The sequence below is a fragment of the Cloeon dipterum genome, chromosome 1, assembly GCF_949628265.1.
Source record: "Cloeon dipterum chromosome 1, ieCloDipt1.1, whole genome shotgun sequence".
Classification (NCBI taxonomy): domain Eukaryota; kingdom Metazoa; phylum Arthropoda; class Insecta; order Ephemeroptera; family Baetidae; genus Cloeon; species Cloeon dipterum.
This window is the reverse complement of record NC_088786.1, coordinates 27,559,084-27,582,565: the sequence shown is the minus strand read 5'-3', so window position 1 is coordinate 27,582,565 and position 23,482 is coordinate 27,559,084. Positions and strand designations below refer to the sequence as shown.

The window sequence follows — 23,482 nt, the reverse complement described above, 5'->3', positions numbered from 1 at the left end:
TTAAAAATGCCGAAATCAAAAAATATTATGGGCCTTGAACTTAACTTAGCTAAATGGAGAAAATGAATTTGGGTTGTCCAAGGCCGTAAAAATTGAACGATGCCCTAATGGGATAATAGTGGGAGCCTCCGAATTGAAGCTGTATTGAAAATTGGCCCGTTGAGAATAAATAAACAGCGCTGTTAGGGCTCCAGAGAGCATGAACAAATTTTAACCGACGACTTTCAACGTTTTCCCAGACTGAATTAAACATGCTGCACCTGTTTCAACCTAGCAGTAAATGTTGTGAAAGGTCATTTAAAGAATACGTTGTGTCGCTACTCCAGAAGACAATCAGGGCCGTTCCATCAAGAAGCATAATAAACCTAATACCTCCGAGGGGGAGAAAGCAAATGGTGTTGGACCTAAAGTCTCTTTCAGCTGGGATAACGGCTGTATTGATTGAGGCTGGCCAAGGGCACGCGGCTAATTTCATCGGCATTTGCACCGCTTGATTGGCCTTAATTATCGGCAGGACGGAATTCACGCAAGGCGAATTGGTTGAGAGATTGAGACGTATTGCTCTTGAATCTGCAAAGCTATAAATCAAATCCGGCTTATCTATCTCTAGTGCGTGTGACACATTGGAATCAAAATATTTTAAAACCACACAAGACGAGATTGAAATTTATTATGTCCACCGTGTTGGCGGCGGCTTGGCTGAATTCGTTAGATAAACAAACACGGGCGAGCGTTGAATATATTTGCGTGACCAGAGAATCAGATACAACACAAAAGCTCATCGTTTTTATTTCAACAGCGGGAAAAAAAGCCACCAACTCGATTTTTCTGTGAAGTGAATGAATTTAATCTGCGCGTGAGGTTTGGTAACTGAACTCTTCAAAGTCGCGGGTTCAAAACCAGACGACACTTGATCGATTTTGATATAAATTTGCGGCGGCTGCATCCAATCTTGGCCCCTTGCACCCTGGAGGGAGATCTGATTTCACTCGAGAGCAGCTTTCCTCGGCAGTCACTCCGGCCTGCCAGTCACCTGATCACGACCGTAATTATTCATTACGCGGCGCGGCGGCGGTACAGGGGCAAGCTGCTTTGAGTGGGCCACTTCGATTATGCAATCAGCTAAAGCCTGCACCACGTTCGCACTGGCTGAGCAACCGATTCACTCCTTGGGATTACGGCTCGTGTTTTTACGTATGGGCGGGCAAACGAGCGGATCGACCGCAGCCACAGAGAGTCCTACTTGTGTCAATTTTGCTAGAAAAGTTTCCCTGATGGGATGCAGCACACGGTCGAGCTGTGGAAATCGATGTGACGCGTGGATTCGTTTCAATATAGAACGGGCGTGATGTTTCCAGCTTAGTAAGAGCGCAAACATTTGCATGATTTTGAGTAGGGATTCTGATAAACAATTATTTTTATAGCTTGAGCGGATAATGCAGGGGCCAGAGTTAAAGGCCCGCACAACCTACATTTCCAAAAAGAATTGGACCGAAACAAACTCAGTGAAGATCATAAATAAATAGTATAAAAATTCTTTTCCTGTTTATTGCCTTAATTAAATCAACAGATAATCCTCTTCAAGATATTTCCTCAAAATACTGTATGCATTTTTTTAGTAATATAAAAAACTCGAAAAATTCAAGTTGCCTCAACGTTTCGATTGAAAAGTATAGCAATTCCGGAAACAAGCTGGTTTGTGTCAGAGCAAAAGGGTCGTCTATAAAACCAAAATGCGCGCGTTCAGGCAATTTCCGGCGTGAAAATCCAATACTTGTCATCGCGGCTGCCGCCCGCGACGAGTATGTAATGTGAAAGGGAGCGTAAAAGCAGGACACAAGTTTTATCTGTCCCCTGTCAATAAACCCGAGCGTCAATTATGATTTCAGGCTTGTTTCGCACACCCCCGGCGTCTGCGAGATAAAAGCGGCCCAGGGGCGAAAGGAAAAACAGAGAAAGAAAGACAAGACTCCTTTTTACTCCGTCGTATCTCTTTTCTGCGCGCGTAAAACAATAAAGCACAATGGAACAGGGGGTTGCCTCGAGTGGTGCTCACTCGACAAAGGGTTGATCCGTCCAGCACGTGCGGATTCCACCCCCGAGGGCTGTCCGACTGCAGAAAGTGCGTCCTTCGATACAATCTGGCGCAAACAACTCAATAAAAACGAGCCAACCCTTTCGCATTGAATACCGTCTAACAAGCTGTTTCAGGATTCACACAGGCTTTTTCACATCGTGTAAACGTGCAGAGGTGATTTCCCCCTCATCATTCCAGAGATTGAAATTTTGTAAGGTTGCAGTTATCATGTAACCAACATATTAAGACATATTCTGCAATGTCACAATTTATTGCAAAATTATATTAGGTTTTTGTTGAGAATGAAAACATTGCTTGTACCTAGAGGATTAAGGTTGATTTGGTTGCTTTTGGGACAAATGAGAAATTCTGTTAGACCAATTTTTCAATAGCGGACGAGAATATTATTGCATCAAATATGTGCCGAGACTGGGAAAGAGCAAAGAAGCAGGGAAGTGTAAAAAGTGCAAACTAATTAGTCAGACTGTCTTCAACGCAAACCTCAGACAGGACAGGAAGTTAATAATAACGAATGGCTCTAATCTATCTATTGATTTTACTGAGCTACTTCTTCTGCAATTAAAAAAATTGAGAAATGATAAGTTAATTCAAGTAAATGAAAAATTAATGAATGGAAACTCTTTGCAACTCATATTTAATTTTAGCTCATAAATTGGAGCTGCAATCAGCAGCCTAAATTATTTGAGCAGGAACAAACAGATCACTGCCGTATTTAAATTTAAATGAAAACATTAAAATAAATTCATAATTATTTCATCCTGCAGTACATTTTTATGCACGAGGGGAACGCGACAAAGGGCTCAGATTCTATCCAAATATTTTTTATATAAAATTCTTTCCCCCGCATGTTTACGCAAATGAAATCCATACGATGCGAATGTCACTGGACTCTTCATCCCGCCACGATTGGGTTTCAGGCCTCCTTTACGCAAGTAAAGCTTTTGAGTCAGTTAACAAGAAGGGGGTTCAGGTTATTGCGCGCTTGTCTGCATTATTTGCTGACTGGACAGTTTTGAAGACTACCTTTATTGTAATTTAACTAGGCGAATTAGTCCGATCCTTTCAACAGCAAGCACTCTAGGAATCTGCTGAAGGTAAATAAATATGCATACTTTCCGCATTGGTCACGCTAGTGCTTGAATATGAAAATCAATACAGGTCGCTTGAAATGAACCTATTAGAAAAGTTTTGCTTACAGTGAGCTCTGTCAAAGAATACTATACTCGTGGACAAGCTGATTATAAACAAAGACAAAATAAAAATTTTAAGGTTAAATGATTCTGAAAAGAAATCTGACAGAAAATTTAGTAAACAACTCGGAAAAATGTTACCCTTTCAAAGCATTACGGAACATGATTATATGTTTATCCACTTTTAATCTCACGTTTTAGTAAGATTTTAAACACATTTTTGACTTCAACAGCGCTCCTTATCCTTGAAATTTGAACAATGTGACTTTTTAACCATTAAAAGTTTTATCTCTTCCTCAGCTTAAGCGATTAAGCACACAAGTAACTCTATATCTATAAACTTTATATCCTATCATAATATATCGAGCTCCGAGAAAATTTGAAGTTGTCGAAAAGGTAACAAGTAGTGTAAATCCGGAACTATTACTGATAGAAGTGACGGACCACATCACTCTTGCTCTTCAGCGCAACTGATGGTGTGCGGACGAATTGGCCGTCGCAATCACACACTCGCGTATCTCCATTGGGAAACGTGTGGACCCGAGCGAAAGATGATTGCGGCGCTTTATCAATCTGGCCGGGCAGCAATGAATGGCACTGACAAGCGGATGGAGGCTTCGCTATAATAATTATTACGTGTCTCACGGTGCACACACGTGAGGATCAGAATAAAATTGGCGAGAGGTGCTCGCTCGGTGGCCGCGCGAGTGAATGAATCATCAATCTGTCTGCCGGGCGGCCCATACCGCCGGTCTTTCTCTCACTTGATTCGACATTATATTTCTGGCCCCAAGAGTATTATTTTGGGTCCTGCCCCGCCATGTGCAGGTAAGACTTGGCCTACTTTTGCCACACGCGCAAAGCCATGGGTAAATAAATAAAAAAGAATCAAAGCTCGGCGGCTCATAAATATTCATCGGGCCATTCATCTTCCGTGGCTGAAATGAAAATAATGCGACACGCGCGGCACTTGCAATATCCTTCGTCCGGTTTGTATTTGTGCTGAGGCGCGGGTTTAAAATCAAATAAAAATTATGGGGATGAGGTTAGGTTTGTGCATGCAGGCAGAAAAATTGCAAGGCTGCAGTTGCGAGTCTTCCCTGTTGAACGCGAAACTCAAGCATAATTCGCTGAGATGAAATATTAGCGATAAAACGAGCCCATGATTAATTCTTATCAATTAAAATCTCGAAATCAAAGGTTACAAGCGAAATGTGCGGGCGTAAAAAATATTTCAAAGAAAATTGCACCTGGTAAACAACACTAAAATCTTAAAATCTTCTGAGTGCAAAAATAGTTTTTAATTTCACGTGATAAATATGTAATACATAGCAATAATTCTCACTGGATTGAACACGTATGATAGACAAATTGGTTGCAAGTGAATTAAAAATTTGGGCCCTGGGTGCAAGGGCCGGAAAAAGTTCAACCCCGAGACCGAGGGGTGAGCTGACGAGGGCTCAGGTGTTAATATCGCGACTCACCTTTGCGAATCGGCCGACGGCGGTGCCTCTAATTGGGCCCTGGATCTTGCAGTTGGGTCTTTTTGATGCAGGTGCGTGTGCGACGGCCCCTCCCACGGCCCACACCGAGATTACACTGGCTTGAACGGCGGTGAAGATGGCGAGTGAAGTCTCAGCTCGACTGACTGCCACTTCTCTCCCAAACTGGGGAGGCCATTGCTTTTCTTTTTCTTCGGCAGTCTGCACATCAACCACCACGATCGAAACTTGCAAGCTGGTGGCACCCGTGGCTAAAACTGGAACTAACTAGGACCCAAAGGCTCCATAGAGACGAGTTGAACGGTTAAAACCGTTCGCGGCAGCGCTAACCAATATAGAATATACTGAACTGCGAGTGTTGTGATTGAGTTTACCGAGAACAAGGACTGGGTAAAAGGACTTTCGATAATTTTACCAATTTTAAAACATCATTTTGAAATAAAATCTCGCAACAAATCTTTTGATGCAGAACACTGATTAAAAAAAGAATTTTGCAGTTTTGCCTAATGCAAGAATAGAAACCGGTTTTTATTTTCTAGAAATGTCCAAAATAATCTAATAATCTTTGGTTATTTTACAGCTTTACGCAATTTTATGATCCAATGTAACACTTTTTGGTTTCTTTCTTCATAATATATATTTATCATAATTATGTACTTAAAGTGGAATGATACTGGGCAACAATTGAAAATGATTTAAATTGTTGGATGCCTTAAACAATTGACCGATAAACAATTTGTTCAACAATTTGCAATAATAAAAAAAGACGTTCCTACAGTAAAAATTCAAATTTTGCCAATTTTCTCCAAAATTTACAGTGCTTGAACATATTTTCTTGGCATTATTCCGATTCCTCTCGTCGAGATCTGTTCGACGGTGTATCATTTTTGCCACTTATTGGGGAAACAATCCACTTAACTACCGAATATTTTTTATCTTTGAATTTTCCCGGTTCCCAGTCGTCCAGACCTGCGTGCAGCGCGTTTGCCGGAGCCGGCATCTTCGACCAATCATAACGCTGCTCGTGTTGTGTGCTTTGCCGCCGTGGAGCATAGTAAGTGTAAGAGCTTTGCGACCTAAGCGTCAGTGGTGACGGTATGTGTAACGAGGACTGGTGGTAAGCGCCATTTTTCACACGGGTATTATATATTCTCCTCTCTCAGCTATGCGGCGCTCGCAGTCTGCGCACGTTTGTAAAAATGGCGCTGTCCGCCAGTCTTGGTTATACCATGCTTAAGCGTCAATCTTGCAACGGCGCTATCATCGCTGGTAGGGTGTGGTGTGTGGCTATGTTGTATGAATGAACACATTTCATGTCCATAGCTGACTGCATGTAGACGTGCTCGATTGCTCGTGACGCATTTCTTCTGAATTCGGCACGTGACTTTGCCTATCTGGACTCGGGACTTGGTCGTCTTTGGGCTAAGGGCGGAAAAACCTTGTTTGCGAACCATTCTCCAGATTTTTCCCCTTTGAAAAGACACCAACCGGTGCTGAAAGAATGTCACCTCAGAACACGCGGGCGGACGAAGGCGTGGATCAGCCGGGGCAGACTCATCAGGACAAGGACTCCTCGCCTTGCCACCAGGCAATCAACGGCAGGAAGTTGCCTCGCTCATACTCGGGCTACTCGGAGAGCTTTTGTAAGTATTAACTTTCATTCGGATAATTTTTTCAAATACGACGGCATTTTCATTTTCTATCACCTAACGTGGCGTGGTTGGTTTGGCGCGCGTTTTGATCTCCTAGTAGACGCTAAGCGGTGTGAATAGTGGTGGTTATCGTGTAAAGACATGCTTTCTGACACGCTCGAAAACATTTTTACTGTTTATTTTTTACAATCTAACACTTCACCCTGCCGGCTAAAAAAATGTTTGGAAAAATGAGGCTGAACACGTGTCAAAAATGGCTCAATTTTCTTAGCGTCATCAAGGGCAGCTCTATGTATCTTAAAAATATCTGCACAAACATGCGGGCTCTAACAAATAATTTTGATACTCTTAACTCAGTCATACATCAATATCTCTCAAGGAATGCCGATTTTTTTACTTATTTACATACTTGCGCATTAAATATTGGAAAGAGCGACAGTTTATGCTGACACGAGGTCACAGATTACAGCTACACCACTTCATAGAACTTAATTATTACGAGTAAAATGCCAGAAAATTTCAGTGTTCCGAGTTATATACATTTTTAATTGTTTTTTTTTACAATCTTTAACACATCGACAGTGCCGGCTGAAAAAAATGTTTGGAAAAATGAGGCTAAACCCATGTCAAAAATGGTGGCATTTTCTTAGCGTCATGGAGGGCAGCTCTATGTATCCTATGTATCTTAAAAATATCTGCACATGCGGGTTTTAACAAATAATTTTGCCAGTCTTAACTCAGTCATACATCAATATCTCTCATGGGATGCCGATTGTTTATATTGTCTTCTAATGTGCTTGCGCATTAAATATTGGAAAGAGCGATAGTTTATACCGACACGTGGTTACAGATTACAGCCACACCACTTCACAGAACTTAATTATTACGAGTAAAATGCCTTGGAAATCTAAATTGTTAATGCTGAAAACAGTTTGATAGATGGTTTAGTTTTTAATTTCCCACAATGTTCAAGAGTCTGGAAACATTTCCTCAGAAACGAAAATTGTTAAGCAGTCTCATTGGTAAATAACGTATAAATAATAACATTTCCGATGTGAGTTTTTCGAGCGAACCGTACACAAAGGAAAAAGAGTGATCACAGCTGGATATACATAATAATACTTGAGTGGAAATATATATATAAAGCTGGGTTAGTTCGTTTTCTCTAGAATGAGACTCTGTGTAGCAAGACAAGAAGTGATGGGAAAAATATTCAACCTATCACGTGGATTTGCATGCAGGACTGGGCTGATATGCAGTGATGATTATTTCGCTTTTACTCAGTGCCTGAGTGAGAAACTGGTTGTTTCTCATAAACAGTAAACAGCACAAGAGACGACAAATGCAAATAAGTTCTCAGGTTCCTGATGCATAAATCTTAGTTAGCGGCCTTTTGCAAAAAGCCGGCTCATATAAAGCGAGGAGTGCGGGACGTGATTAACCTGTGTGCGATAGTGATAATTACTACCCGCATGGCCAGGGGCGAAAATCTGGTTCGTTCCTTTCGCAACACCTTTCCAGCTATGCATAAAATCAATTTTCGAGAAAGCGCCTTAGAAGTAAAAGATTTTGCACGCGTAGTTGAATAATCGTGGAATAAGAAGCCATGCAAAAAGCGAATCTATCCTGCAAGACAGGCTGTATAACCAAATTTGCAAATTTGATTAGACGCGGCGGACACAGTACTTCTCGATTTGTAGGCTTCAGATTGGAGAGCCCAAAATAAAAAAGCGCCCACGTGGGAGACGCTGGCACGTCCTAAGACCTGTTCGATAGGCGATAATGTTTTTTTAGGCAGTCTTTGCTTCAAGGCCATCTGCCACCTAGAATTTTAAGTGCGTGCCGATAGATAGAATGGGCAGTTTGTTGTCCATTCAGACAATAATTATTATTATGTAAATTTAGTCTCCTCTGTGAGGTGGAGTGAAGCATTCTATGTGCAACGATCTCAATTATAACTATGCAACGCAACGTGTGTTTATCGCAAGCAGCTGCCTCCCTACTTAGGAATCAATTTCACCGGAATTTAAATGAGCCGATTCGGGCGGCTTCGATGACTCACGCTGAGCGGATCTGTGCCAGCAGTGAAAGTGTCTTTAGTTTGAGTGTTGCTGTGAGTGTAATTTAGCTCTAATGAACAGCATCAAAAACCTTGGGCTTTGCCAATTTCATACACAGTAGTTTCCGAGTTGCGTCCAGTTTTTGTCCGGTCATCCGAATGATTCGAATTTGCACTTCTTTTATTTAGTTGATATTTTCATTTGTTAGACAAAAAGGCTCATTACCAGACCGAAATTACTAAGGGTGCATAATGTGCAATCTGTGGAAATAAGAACAAAATTTTACTTCATAGTAAATGGATGCGGAGGAGAGATGCAGTCCTAAAGGAGGTTTTGTGAGAATAGTGACAAATTGTCCTGTCGCAGCGTCTAGTTCACAGGAATTTGGTGAATGTGGGGGAGAAAAAAGCAACCCTACAGGAGGTATTGTGAATAGCGACAATTGTCCTGTCGCAGCGTCTAGTTCACAGGAATTCGGTGAATGTGGGGGAGAAAAGCAACCAGACAGGAGGTATTGTGAATAGCAACAAACTGTCCTGCGGGAATACACTTTGCCAATTTCATACACAGTAGTTTCCCAGTTGCGTCCAGTTTTTGCTCGGTCATCCAAATGATTCGAATTTGCACTTCTTTTATTTAGTTGATTTTTTCATTTGTTAGACAAAAAGGCTCATTACCAGACCGAAATTACTAAGGGTGCATAATGTGCAATCTGTGGAAATATGAACAAAATTTTACTTCATAGTAAATGAATGCGGAGGAGAGATGCAGTCCGAAAGGTATTGTGAGAATAGTGACAAATTGTCCTGTCGCAGCGTCTAGTTCACAGGAATTCGGTGAATGTGGGGGAGAAAAGCAACCCTACAGGAGGTAGTGTGAATAGCGACAATTTGTCATGCGGGAATACACTGGTGGCAGACTGCGCAAACAACTTGTTATTTCGGTTGATTTATTTGTCCGCTGTGTTGGCTTTTGTCAATCTTGTGCTTATTTATGAGACTTCGATGAGACAGCTCCTCAAACAGTAGTGGTATTATTTTCTAAATGCACGCTGCTCTGTTGCGTTTCACCTCCCCTCGAGCTCGTAGATAAAGAAGAAAATCTTATTGTTGAAGATTTTATGCTCGCACGGTACCCCTACTTGAATGGTATTCCAGGTGGGCACCCCAGCTGTTTCTCTCTAAATCAAAAGTGGGACATGTTGCTCTACCACTTTATATTTCAGTGCTTTCAAAATAGATTATTTCTCAATGACGTTTCTTTGTTTTCATGTTGAAATTGAAAATATAATTAAATTTGAAATAATCGCATCGTAACTGACTCACTTTCAAATTTGGTGTGGAATTTTTTCTTTTCAATACAAGCATGATTTAATATTTAATTCGTTTGTTTAAATGTTGTTGGCCATTTAACATGTGGCTGTCAAAGCTGTAAAGCAACCCGCAGCGTGAACACGATAATACTTTTGCTGCTCAGCTTGCTGCCTAAAATTGAATGACATTAAACCTCAGCAGAGACGGCTCTTTATTGCCATTCACCTCGGCAGAAAAATTAAAACGTTTTAATGAAACGGCAAATTTTTATAGCGATTCTCAAACGAAAAGCTTTATTATATTTGCTGAGTCGGAGAGTGAGTCTGTTTGAAACGCAATGTCCTCAATAGAGTGCAGTCTCCCCGCGTTGCTGGTGACGTGCATCTCGTTTCAAAAACCGGCCGTGTAGAAAAACGGCGGTCGATCCACCTGTTTTTTTAGAAACATCGAATTATTGCCAAGCAGTGCTACGTCGAGTCTTGTGCGACGCGATCCGCTGAATGCAATTGTAATAATGCAAATGAGTCAGTGTGCGGGTATGCAAATGCCTATTGATCAGCCAGGTGTCAGTTTGTGGCTGAATGCATGGCGCCAAAGAGAGAACAAACGCATTTGCATGTTGTGCCGTAAGAGGAGGAGTATTCTAATTTAACTAAGCTGACTCATACTGCAAGAGTTAAAGTCCTAACAAGGTCGCACAGCTGGCGCACAGGACAAAAAAGAAAAAACTTCGCTCGTATCGCGTCGCCTGGCATCCCAAAAGGGGCCGAAATGCACGCTAATAAGATAATCACGAAAGGTCATATCGTAATTCCGACCAAGTGAACCTTGGAGCCCGGCGAAAATGGCGTGGAGGAAACGCAGGCCGCGGCAGAGATAATTCCGTTGCTGCAAATAGAGCACTTTTCAAGCCAATCTTTCACCTAGAAAGGTGATTGGACGCTTTCAAAATGTGCGTTCAAGCAGATTGAGCTAAAGTCGGCACGGAACGCAGAATTGCGGGGAGGTCATTCGTCTTCCGTCTTCACTCACAGGACGTCGTCCTATGCAGTGATAAATAAAATGACTTTTGTTATTCCGCTAGTTGTGCAAAACCTTTTTATACTAATAGCGCAAGAATGTGTATTTTCTTATTGGTGCACGCATGAGACTTTGATATACAGACGACCTAGGCGACAAGAAACCACAGACTTTTCAATTTTCATTCGAATGTCAATCATTATTGCAATTCAATTAATTGGTGGGCCCAAACGGGGTCAATCGACCATGAACCGAGACTGTAAACACACATTATCAGCAGTATCGCTTAATTGGCGCAGTAAAAATGGAAAGCCGGCTTATTACTCGCAGGCGCCGGCGAGAATCTTGCGTAACTAATCGCTTCTCAAGCTATTCTCGCTTTTTTCTTATCTCTTTCAACAGATAAAATCATTCAGCATGAAACGCAGTTTCATTTAAGCGTCCTTCCACGTTGAGGAATTTAAATATATAATGCGAGACACTATTTTTGCTTTTTTTTCGCACACAGCGTCGTGATAATAATTATGGGGGTGTCTCCTTGAGGCGGAGCACTCGAAGAACTCGGTGCGCGTGACCTTGGCAGAGATTTTTACGCTCATTGTGGTTGCTTTTGTGCGTCTTGAATCAGCCTGGCAATGCTGCCAGTAAATAAACCGGCTCGCCGCGACAATTTCCAATTTCAGCTGTGCTGCGTTACCGTTTTCTCACTGTTTTTATGCTCTCGCAGAAGAAACTAAAATTTATATTGCAATGAGTGTAGTGCAAGTGCGTGCACAGCAGCACCCGCAGCCTTAATTTTTGTGCGGCCTTTGTTCAAGGAAAAAGAGAAAATCATTTCCTCGCCGGCAGTTAATTCGCAGAAGCGCGCCCATTGCATTATGCGGTGCCTCATTTGTATGATCATGAGTATTAAGCCACCCATTATAGTGAAAAATCATAACGTTTGCATTCATGCTGCGAGCGTTATTTGCTCTTTCGCATAATTTATCGCGTACATACTACATAGCCTTTGCATCTGCTGCATCTTTCGTTGTTGAACGTTACTCCCCGGCCTACGTGCTGAACAGCACACTTCGAAATCCCAGACCGGCCAGACTGAGAGCGCTCTCGCGCTCATCCCATTTTCGGACAGGATAGTCTGCGAGCGGTACACCAATGCCTACCAGTGCTTGGGTCTCGGGGATTGAGTAAGACTTGTGATTGACATGGACTTGACTGTAAACAGGAGCCGAAGACGATCTCTTGTGCTTGCAGTAAAGGGATATGCAGATATGAGATCAAGTTAATACAAACTCGCATTTTGCTTCAACGTAATTTGCCCCGTGGAAACCTGTTAGGTAAAATAATAAAACTACTCTATTTGTGAGGCCAAACCAATTTCTATTTAATTATTAAACGTTATGAAGCGACTAGTAATTTTAATTTGATCTCTAACTAGTAACTATGCTATTGAAACTATTGATCCCATGTGGAATTTCAACAACACCCTATAATTATTATAACTATAAGCAATGTGAGCACTGTTTATAAAATTGCGAAAATTGCTCAAACAAGCTCGTTAGTTTATATTATTTTTATTTTCGTTAAATCTTTAATGTTTATTGACTAATGATAATGACGCACTGTTATAATCATCGTCAAAATATTTATGCTTTTATAGATTGTGAGCTGTATAGTTCCTTCAGCTGCAAACTGAAGTTTTAATGCAACATCTCAAAAGTTGATTCAGAAATGACAAATGATAAATCATGCACAGCACAATAGAATAATATGCACTCATGCGCTGGTGGATGGCATGCCCGTTGTGCTTCGCGCGGTCAGAAAACAGAGGCCTTGCTGTGAGACACAGTGCAAAAAATGCAGCCGCACAAATTCTCTCCTCTTCACTTGAAATGTAAGCGTGCCGCTTTTCGCGCGCGCTTTTATCACATTTTAACAACGATATAATATATATTTGTTGTTTGATTGTTAATGCTAAAATTGGTGGTTCGGTGCTTGAGGCGCCACGATTGCCGTGCATTTGACCGTCTCTCGCCCTTGGCTCTTGCTTGGTGCACACTGCCAATAAAACATTATGAAAAAGAGCCGAGTCGCCGTGATATAATAAATAAATATGGGTAATTACGCTGCTGTCCGGCAAGCAAAACAATGTACGGGGAGTTGAAGAAGACGTGGCGCCAGCCAGCCTTGGCGGAGATTCACAAGTCACGAGATGCATTCGCTTTGCGTCACTTTTACTGCTGACTAAAGTGCAGCAACTCGCTGCCAATTAAATCACATGTGACTCAAAGCAGCGTGCGTTTTGGTAAACCATATTATGGGAATAATGCAAAATGTTATGTTTATAGTAGTAGGGGACTCGGGGTCATTTTAGCCATGCGGTTAGCCAAGACATTATTTTCATATCATATTTCTAACTCGCTCTGATTGATTGCATTGTTTTGATTGCAGATTTGCGCCGAGACGTGGCCACCGGTATCAGGGCAAAGGACCCCTCGAAAATTCCGGTAAGTTTCCAAATGCTTTTCTCGCCGTTTTGCACTGAAAATTTTCTCATCTGCAGATATTATTGAAAAAAAGCGAGAGAGAGAAGTCACTCACGTCCTTGGCGGAAGCAAGATATGCTGTGCCTTATGTATCGACTGTTTCCCAATTCATGATGATAATCAGGTGAGATTAAACTCTTAATACAAAATTTGTTTAAACCCTTTTTAAAATATTACTGTTTACAGGAAAAAGTTGAAACTCAACCCACACGAGTCGCTTTACCTGATGGTGAACAACCGGAGCATGGTGAACCTTTCAAGCCTTCTCATCGATGTTTATATTGAACTCAAGGCGGAGGATGGCTTCCTCCACATCACCTACGCATCTCAAGAGACATTCGGCTAGAGCAAGGATCGCCACAGCACTGAAGAGACAAAGACTTCCTTGTATTTCTGCTGTGCAGGAGGAGAAATGGCTTTTGAAAAGCCTCTGTGGTTGTCATTTCTTTTTGCTGTTGATCTCTTGACATCGCCCCCAGGACTTGATGTACTGATTGAACGGTGTTTACTTGTAGATTTGTATTGTAGGGTACCTACATTCCGTCAAACAATGACCATTCTTCAACACACAATTCACACAACAGACAAACCACATTGTTTGACGAGCATAAACCGACGCGACCCAATTCAAAAGAAGAGAATTCCTGCAGCAGCCTAGACGACCGGATCAACCCTGAGGACAAACTGGACGAGGACCCTGTAAGACGTAAGATCGCCGTCGCAGCGAGACGATGTAGCTTCCGTCCCCGATGTTGTCGATCGCACGCCTGGGCTTAAGCGGTTCCACACTTTGGATGCTGCGCCACGCTTCACCGAAGTCCCTGACGAACCCACTCGGACACGTCCTGAGTCTTAAATCCGTCCCATTCACCGAGCCTTGCTACTCCACACACATTCAGCCACGCAGCCCAGATTACTCATTTCCGATGTCCCATTCCCACAAGTCGCAGTCCACACACGCAGCCCACAACAACAGCTTTAATCAAATTCATAATATAGGAAAATACTGCGCATCATAATTCTTTCCTATAGTATAACTTATCCACACTTGAGGCTACAAATTTAGCCTTATGATCCAGATTTATTCATAAATTTCCAACCATTACAATTTTCATTTATGAGGTTTTCAAGTGGTGATGTTTCTGCAAATTTTCGCGATGAGATTCTGTGAACCCAAGTGGAGATTTTAAGGCAGACACAAAATTCGTGTTTCTAAAACGACCTGTTCTATTTTGGGGGTTGGATTTACTAAGACTGAAGTTAAAGAAATGTGACCTTCTCATTACTTAAAATTGTTTGGATGGCCATGAATTAAATCGAAGCATTGTTTGCCAAACACAAGTATTTTATTTTAGCAATATTGACATGCAGAACTTAATGTTGGTCTATAATCAATATCAAAATTTTCTTATTAAAATATCTACTTTGAGCTTAAGTTATTCACTTGAATTCAGTGCTTGGATGGCAGCTTGAAATGCATCATGCAGTTCTCTTGCATACCCAACTTGCAGTTTTGCCGTATTCAAGAACTGAGAATACGAGATAGAATCTTGCTGTGGGGTCACCATTCCAGCCTCTGTTCTTGACAGTGAAACCTGAAGAGGAAGATACTTGTGACTGCTAGTACCCTGTGAGGCGCACTCAATGGCAGTTTTCTGAATAACAAACATCAACATTACTTGAAATCAGCTGGATAAATTTTAAACTTACCAAGTTCAATTCTATTTGATCGCAGTATGAGAAAAATTCTTCCACGTTTTTATCAAACTTTAAAGATCCTGATTCATTGCCCTTTCTGTAAAAGAAACAAATAATTGTTAGCGTATTGAAAAAATATTGTATTATTATTTTTGCTCACATTGTTCCCATATCAACAATACTGTTTTGGTGCAATGATTGTGCTCCAGTCTTTAGGGTATTCTGAAACATCAATGCAAATAATTGAATTGAGGCAAGCTGTTTTTTTAGTATTTCATATATATAAAGTTCAGTTCGGGATAAAAATATTTACATTTGGTGCAAATAGTATGAATGGAACCGTGTAACCCCTATATTCACACCTATAATTTAATCAACAGTGCCTCTCTTAAAAAACACGGAAATAATGATATGCCTACCAAAAGGGATTCCTTCAATGGCCCGACAAGAGACTTGACTTTGGCAATGTTTGAAGGATTCTCCATTTTTTCTTGCTGTTGCTGCTGCTGCTGCATTTGAGCTTGCAATTGTGCTTGCTGTAAATTTGCTGGAGGCTGCTGCATTGGGGACTGGAGACCACCAGGTTGGAGTCCGGGATTCATGGGTATTGGACCCATAGGCATATTCTGCATCTTACTAGTGTTTAATGAAGTCTGAGATGAACCTTTATGTAAATGAGACAAAGTATACGTTAATAATAATCATTATTTGTCACATAAAATGGGTAAAATGTGTTAAAGAAATGAAAATTTACGGAAGGTATGTATGTCTCCCCCTCCCCGATAGTGAATTTATGTTAAATGTAATTTTCGGAATATCTAAGAGTCCCAGGGAGATCAATTTTGTCCCAAAGAACGTACTATGGAAAAAATCAATAAACTTTTTATTTTTATACTTTTCATAATATACATCATATTGATACAGTTTTTATTTACAAACTCTCCATAATATTACATAGATACATATACCTATACATATCATAATAAATATTTATAGTGGGTTTTCAATGTGATTAGGAATACAATTAAAGCATTGCAGAAAAAATTGAATCATCCTGCCAGGGTATGTATGTACCTGATTCAACCTACGACCTACGACTGCCTACGACTTACAAGGGTCAGAGCGGGTCAGACCGTCAGAGTAAGCCAAGGATGTAAACAAACAAAACTAGATAGTAGATACCAGACGTCTTTGGTGTGGTTACGCCCACTAAATTCTTCCTCTTGATTGGTTAGGTTTCTGCCCTCTCAGATTTTGAGCACAGCATTAATGCTTTCCTGAGATCCAATGAAATCCGCTTCCCTTCTTCACACTTACCGTGACATTTGATTCTACTTTCATGGATTGGCCAATGCAAAGTTGGGATTGTTGGGAGGGAAAAATGTAAAATAAAACGGTGTGGCCGGTGCCGGACTGCCGGTGTTTCACTCGTCTTGCCTCTGCATGAGCAATCTTGTCATTCTTGAAATTTCAACTTGAAAATTCAAAATTGAGAACGGTTGACCTCATTGTTTAGTTTGAGAAACTTGCTAGTGGTTTCACATGAGGGTTTCGAAAACAGAGAGAGAGTCAAGTTTTCTACAAGCACTATCTACATATACATAATACTATTTGACTAGAGGAAAAACAGGTAATGTATCATATCATCTACGTTTTTCTGTATGTTACCATTGATCTCAACCTTCCAATTAACTTTTGCGTTATCATGGTTATCATATATAATTTCACATATCTATAAGGTATGGAAAAATCACAACTTTCTTTCAATTTCACACTCAAACTCTTATCGGCCGAATATTTATGTATTGTATGATATTATGACTGTACTATGCAACTATGTATTTCAGACAAGATGAACATATTTAACACTGTTAAAAGAAAAGACAGCACTAGTTGGCGTGAGCCTTCAGCTGTGGTGGATTTGACCGAAGATTCTGACGGTGAGGAGGGGAGAGCCTATGTGCTAGACACTGATGAATCAGCCAGTGATCTGAACGACAGCATCGAAAAGACACACAGACGTGGCAAGGTGATGGCCATTCCTGACTCTGATGAATCCGCAGTCGAGGAACAAGAGGATACACCAAATGCAGACACTGATGACTCGACTAATGACGATGGAGATGATAGCCTGATTCCTGAAATTGAAGAAGCATCAAATGACAACCCACAGATAAGCCAGGACTCCGAATCATCAAATGATGATCTTCAAATCAGCCAAGACTCTCAACATTCCAACTATTTGAACTCTTCGAGGTCTCCCAGTGCACCGCAACAAGATGTTAAGTTTATGACGCCACCAACTCAAGCATCTTCTCTCAAAACCTCCAGCAGCGTGAATCAAGTTGGAAGTTACGCAGGGGCCATCAAGAAAGAACGGTTCAGCCCTCAATTCAATGTTCCTGTCATTCCAACCAAGCAACAGAGCCCTCCAACCTACACCAAGAAGGAAGAAAATGATGCTGAGAAAAGGGCTACATTGACCCAAACTATTTTAACAAAGAAGGATCAATTGAAAAGGCTTGAGGTACGTTTTTAGACTCAAAATTTATTCAGCACATTCAAAATTGTATTTTTCAGAAATTCGGCAACAACGAGGGATACCTGTCTCTTCTTCCTGACAAGGGAGCAAAAGTTAACTCCCAAATCACCTCCCTGAGGCTGGAACTGAGAAAACTCTACAAATCGTTGAAAGAGATGGGTGAAATTTCTCCTCTTCAAGAGAAAAAAGTGGAGCCACCAATCGCAGCCGCGTCCAACATTGTGCCTTTTGAAAATCTTCCTGTGAAGAAGGCCTACCATAGACCTGAAGGTATGCTTTTATTTTAAGGCAAAGCGTGATTCATTAAAGCACATTCTATCCTAGACTATACTATTGCTGAGGCGTTGACAGGTGATGCTTTGATCCAGTTGCATTCTACTTTGCGAGAGATGCCAGAGGATGCTTCTGACGACGGACCTCATGGATTGGAGGTAGAGCTGCTCCCTCACCAGAAAAGAGCTCTGGCTTGGGCCCTTTGGAGGGAGTGCAAGCACCCTAAAGGCGGAATTTTAGGTACTGAGTGTAATCTCGCCTAATTGTTAGTCTTAACTATTTACAATTAACAGCGGATGACATGGGTCTTGGAAAAACTCTTACCATGATTGCCTTAATTTTGCGAAGCAGGGAGCTGATCAAGGACAATGAGGAAAATATCACTGCAAGTCCTGGAGGTAACCTAATTACAATGTTCGCGACTTTGATCAGCTGGTTTTAGCCAGGGTGGTTAAAACCAGGAAATTTTTTTGACATAAATTGTCTTTTTACGGTTCAAATATAATATGGCTAAAATAGGTTGTTTACTACTGAAACACTGTTAAGATTTTATTTTGGTTTTTAAATTAAATCATTATCAAAATTGCAGTCTTAAAATTTTAAAATACAAGGTGGTAATTGTGTTTTATACTTGAATTATTTTATTAATTCCCTAAATTTAGCTGGTGAAAACCGGCTGGGTTGAAATTATATTAAAAAATCCAGCATTTTTCGATCACTGCCTTTTTAAGCAGAACCTTTCCAGTTAACAAAACAAATAATTTATCAGGCCTGAAGAAAGCGAAGACTCTGGTGGTCTGCCCTGCTAGTGTCCTGAAGCAGTGGGAGGCAGAAATTGTTCAGCGTTGCAAGCCCCGAGCTCTTGTACCTTATGTTTACCACGGAAATTCAAGAGGAATTTCTCTTAACAGGTAGTTGATTTTGTCATTCATAATATTTAGATAAATTTAAGTAATGATTGATTTTTAGGCTCTGCCGAGCTGATGTAGTGATCACTTCTTTTGCCATTGTGGGCCGAGAAGGAAAAATTACCACAGACTTCATTCCTGGCGATGAGACCAAGCCTTCAGTAAGCAAATTACATCAAATTTTCTCTTAATCATTTAATTTAATGAATTTAATCATATATCTGCTGCTTAATTTTTACAACTACTCGAGAAGATTTTTTGTCAAGCATTTTCAAGTCATTCTGAAGCTTTCAATCTAATGCTTCATCTTGTATTTTAGGGCACACTTTTCCAAGTCCGATGGGAAAGAATCATCCTCGATGAGGCGCACACCATCCGCAACCCTAAAACTCAGATCGCACAGGGTGCCTATCAATTGGAAGGCAAGTACCGTTGGTGCTTGACCGGGACTCCACTCCACAACAAACTGAAGGACATCTACAGTTTGCTGTACTTCCTCAAGTTTACTCCGTTTACTAACGAGATGGTTGGGATGGAATGAGTAAAAATTGTAATTCTTACATATAGTCCATTTTCTTTGACAGGTGTGGCGGAGAGTAGCAGAGAACAAGAGCTCTGCAGGATTGGAAAGACTGAACACATTGATGAAGACAATCATGCTGCGAAGAACAAAGGCCGAGCTTCATGAAATGGGCCAGCTTGATTGTCTGCCTAGCAAGGGTGTGCAACAAGTTGAGTTGGTTCTGAGTGAGGAGGAAAACAAGATCTATCAGCACATGCTCAAGAAATCTAAGTATGTTTCTGTGGTCCATTTCTCCAGAATAAATTTAACGGCACTAGACAAATTCATGCTAGAGGTTACTCCACAGCTTGATGCTTAATTCAATCAATTGACTATGACAATAATTAAAAAGAAATGCAACTATAAATTTCATTTAAAAAAAATTCAAAGAGTAGCCATCAGTTAAGATGTTGCTCCTTGTTGTGTGATCAAAATAAATTTGAAATCCCAATGATTTATTTTATGGAAAGGTAATAATGATCTCTCTGTTTAATATTGAATTTCAGAACACTGATGGCCAAGTTTATTTTACAACGAGCTGAGCGAATGGTTGATAGTGGTGAAGATGTGTATGCAGTTAGAAAAGCTATGGAGCAGCTGGAAAAGGACGGCTTTGATGTGAAGAAAGGCATGTTCATGGATGGGCAAAATGTAAAGTCCTCTCACATCCTTGTCCTCCTTTTGAGGCTTCGCCAGATTTGCTGCCACATGTCTCTTGTCAAGGATGTAAGTACTTGCATTAGAGAGGACAAAATCTCTTTACAGATCAACTGATCCCTTTCACTATTATTATTTAATTATTGCATTGTTTAGTGTTGATGTATGTATTATTCATATCTGTATCATTTTGAAATACATTGTTTGTGATATTTCTAGAAATTAGACGATGACGTAATGGAGGCAGAGAATATCGATGTCAAGGAAAACAGCTTTGATGATTTGGTAAATGACATCAACAACCTCTCCATTGCTGGGCGAGATGAACCAGAGGAGAAAGGTTTACTTGACTCTGATGACCCTATTTATGAGGAAGACTTCGAAAGCACAAAGGTACAGTTATGTTAAGTTATTTGCAACAGTGTATTTAGTTTGGACTTAGATCAAAGCCACTTTGAAACTCGTGGAAGAAATCAGAGAGAGGGAAGAGAAGGTTGTTATTGTGTCTCAGTGGAAGAGCTTTTTGACTATTGTGAAGTATCACTTGCGTGCTGCTGGATTCCGTTCAACACTGTTCTCTGGAGACTTAACCATGGCGAAGAGACAAGAAATCATCTCCGACTTTAATGATAAGCAGGGAAGGATCAAGGTAAATGTTAGTAATTTTTTAGTGTTCATTAACTTAAACAATGATGTCACTTAACAGGTGCTGCTGTTGTCTTTGACTGCTGGGGGTACTGGAGTCAATTTGATCGGAGGGAACAACTTGATCCTCATGGACATCCATTGGAACCCTCAACTGGAGGCCCAAGCTATGGACAGAATCTACAGAGTTGGCCAGAAGAAAGATGTGAACATTTATAAGTACGATAATCTTAAATTTGTATTGGTTTGACTCTAATATTCCATTTTTCATTAGGCTCATCTGCCAACATTCCATTGAATCATCAATTGAGATAATGCAGGAGAAAAAATTGGAACTCTCTGAGGGTGTCTTGAACAAGAAGAAGAGCGTGAAGCTTGACATTGAAGACCTTCGAGATTTGTTCAAGAATGCTTAAAATATGTACTATACAAACTACTCAAAATAAATATAACTGCATGTTCAAATGACGATGTTTGACGTTCTAATATTGAGTCACATGATTAGAGGTCTTACAAATAGGTGCAGAATTTATTACGAAGTTGGAGGTTTAACTGATATTAAACTTTTCGAGAGATAGGAAACAGCTAATTTAGGTGGTAGCTGGCTGAACCAGCTCTGCTGGGCTAAGCTCTATTGGTGGAACTTTGAGGCGCGACATTGATAGTCTCTAATTGTCAAAGCAATTCTTTTCTTCTGAACTGGGAACATTAATGGTTTTAGTGCGTACAGATCTACACCCAAGGACTCAAAAAATAGGAACGGCTGCTTTAAAAAATAATTCACTGCAAATCGTTTAGGTATTGATACTCGCATGACTTTATTTAATGCACAAAGTTAAGAAATAAGAATGCTAGATAATAACTTCTGCTCTTTAGCGCAAATCACCTTAAGAATTAAGAATTATGCGTAATATATTATAATGGAACTTAAATCCTATTTACAAGCATGTTAACGAGAAAAGGCAAGTTCCCTTTGTGGATTATCTTTGTGAATGAAGCCAAAATTCATGAATCACACTTGTCGGAGACGAGCCAACCTCTGTGTAAGTTCATCTTGCTCCTGGGACACCTGAGTAGAGGCTCCAATGGTGCCGACTTGTTCTTGGGGCAATTCCATTTTAAGCTCCAGTCTGAAAAATTTGGATGGGAAATGAGAATTGCCATTTAACACAATGGTCAAAAATATTTACCCAGCTTCATCTGCAACCTGCATCATCAAACTCTCAACGTCATTCTGGGGAACGGTGGTGGTGGTTGTTTGGGACATAGCGTTCTCCATGTACGAGCTCTGGACGTCCAAATCTTCGAACTGGTGCTCAAACTTGTCCATCAGAGTGGAGATCTTTTCAAGATTCATCGACTTCATTGCAGAGTCCATCGCTTTTACAACTCCAGCCATTGATTGAGTGACCTTGAAAAATAAAATTATTATTACATTTATATATGAACAACTGGATTATATTTATTTTTAGAGTGAGTTCTTCAGAAAGTATTTAACAAACAACAACGCACTTTTCTTGTTGTCAAGGCTGTTTGTACTCTGCTTGCCACGGCATCAACTCGAGCACTCATCCTGAGATAGTTCAGTGCCTGGTTCTTTTGCCTGATCGCATTTTCAGCGTGGATTCGGGCACCTTCAAGATTGCCCTTCTGGATAGCCTTCTTGCATTTCAGTTTTTCAGCTTTCTCCTCCTTTTCACATTTCTTGGAATTCCTCTCCAACTCCTTGACGGCAAACTTCAGGTTGAAAAGGTTCTCTGCAAGATTTCTTAAGGAAATGTCATATACCACTTTGTTCACAGATGATGAGAAATTAAAATGATCTGCATTAGATTCACACTAAATGAATCACATGTTACCAAATCCAAAACCAGAACGATAAAGAGAATTCTATTGCTTTGCCTTGAGCAGTAAAAACAGGGAGATTTGTTATGTGGAATATTTTGTATAATGATATGATCACGGTATCGAGAAAAGGATACTCTCCATTGCAGACGACGACATGATGACCTCTTATGTGTTGCTGCCCTAGACTTGTTTCGAATTTCGCGAGCTGGTGAACGTGAAATTGTCGAATATCCAAGCGATGACGCAAAAATAATCGAATTACTCACTTCAGACGTTCAGAGACAGATTACAAATAATATTGTTTTCAGCCAGCTGTCGTGCGAGTGGGAGAATGGAGTGTTTAGTAAGGAAATGCATCTAATTGCGAGGAACTTCAGCTTAAACCTAGTTTAAACCTTACTCTATTAAAAATATTACAAAATTACTCGTTGCAGTCTCAAATTAATTGAAATAAATTATTGAGGTTAAAAACTATTCTTTAAATAAAATTTATTTAAAAACTACTCAAGCTCTAACTCCAAACTCTACTGGACTCGGCTATTTGCTTTGACAGCTATTAATTTGACGTCACTCTTTCCCTTCGATTGGTCATGAAATTTCGCGATGTAACCAATCATGAAACTATACTATCCAAACAATAGAGCGCTATGTAATAATTTTAATATTATTTAACGTAGCGTGTACCTTAAAATTAACAAACTGAGCCAGTTCATTATAAATTAAATTGAGTTTCACAAAAAATACATTTTACGCTTTAGCGTTTCATTATTATTTATTTAAGATCTTCGTTTTTTCCCTTCTAATAGCTAAAATTCCAAATATTTAATCATTTTTTATCTTTTTGTAAATTAATATTATTTTAATGAAGATTTGTCTGTCCCAGCATCAAGAACGTCTTTTAATTCGAAGTTCATTGCTGTACTTACGTTGAATGTTACAGAAGCAGAAATACAACTTAAAATGCTTTG

The 23,482-nt window shown here is 40.3% G+C and overlaps 5 protein-coding genes across 5 annotated transcripts in view; 2 read left to right on the top strand and 3 right to left on the bottom strand.

The window, feature by feature from the left end:
- The window catches only part of Dg (Dystroglycan), a 32,747-nt gene extending 27,750 nt beyond the window's left edge, over nt 1-4,997 (bottom strand). The window contains exon 1 of the mRNA XM_065496953.1: nt 4,773-4,997. The gene's annotated coding sequence lies outside the window, so the exon portion shown is untranslated. The remainder of the gene's footprint in view (nt 1-4,772) is intronic.
- Nucleotides 4,998-5,772: 775 nt separating this feature from the next.
- On the top strand, nt 5,773-14,722 carry LOC135944064 (microtubule-associated proteins 1A/1B light chain 3A-like). Its single transcript, XM_065490762.1, has 5 exons — nt 5,773-5,844; nt 6,114-6,433; nt 13,287-13,342; nt 13,399-13,505; nt 13,568-14,722. Exons 2-5 carry the CDS (start codon nt 6,292-6,294, stop codon nt 13,725-13,727), a joined length of 465 nt encoding a protein of 154 aa, XP_065346834.1. The 5' UTR covers nt 5,773-5,844; nt 6,114-6,291; the 3' UTR covers nt 13,728-14,722.
- Nucleotides 14,706-16,257, bottom strand: ix (intersex). Its single transcript, XM_065490750.1, has 5 exons — nt 16,154-16,257; nt 15,499-15,743; nt 15,240-15,301; nt 15,092-15,176; nt 14,706-15,036 (listed from the first exon to the last, which is right to left on the bottom strand). The coding sequence occupies exons 2-5, from the start codon at nt 15,709-15,711 to the stop codon at nt 14,818-14,820; spliced, it is 579 nt and encodes a 192-aa protein (XP_065346822.1). The 5' UTR covers nt 15,712-15,743; nt 16,154-16,257; the 3' UTR covers nt 14,706-14,817.
- A 241-nt stretch (nt 16,258-16,498) lies between these two features.
- On the top strand, nt 16,499-21,134 carry lds (lodestar). Its single transcript, XM_065490739.1, has 14 exons — nt 16,499-16,709; nt 16,927-17,606; nt 17,660-17,891; nt 17,946-18,134; nt 18,188-18,292; nt 18,664-18,805; nt 18,864-18,963; nt 19,122-19,328; nt 19,387-19,595; nt 19,871-20,090; nt 20,241-20,414; nt 20,464-20,670; nt 20,728-20,885; nt 20,941-21,134. The coding sequence occupies exons 2-14, from the start codon at nt 16,932-16,934 to the stop codon at nt 21,080-21,082; spliced, it is 2,760 nt and encodes a 919-aa protein (XP_065346811.1). The 5' UTR covers nt 16,499-16,709; nt 16,927-16,931; the 3' UTR covers nt 21,083-21,134.
- A 322-nt stretch (nt 21,135-21,456) lies between these two features.
- Chmp1 (charged multivesicular body protein 1) lies at nt 21,457-22,807 on the bottom strand. Its single transcript, XM_065497746.1, has 4 exons — nt 22,649-22,807; nt 22,179-22,423; nt 21,857-22,077; nt 21,457-21,796 (listed from the first exon to the last, which is right to left on the bottom strand). Exons 1-4 carry the CDS (start codon nt 22,668-22,670, stop codon nt 21,679-21,681), a joined length of 606 nt encoding a protein of 201 aa, XP_065353818.1. The 5' UTR covers nt 22,671-22,807; the 3' UTR covers nt 21,457-21,678.
- Between the last annotated feature and the right edge of the window lie 675 nt (nt 22,808-23,482).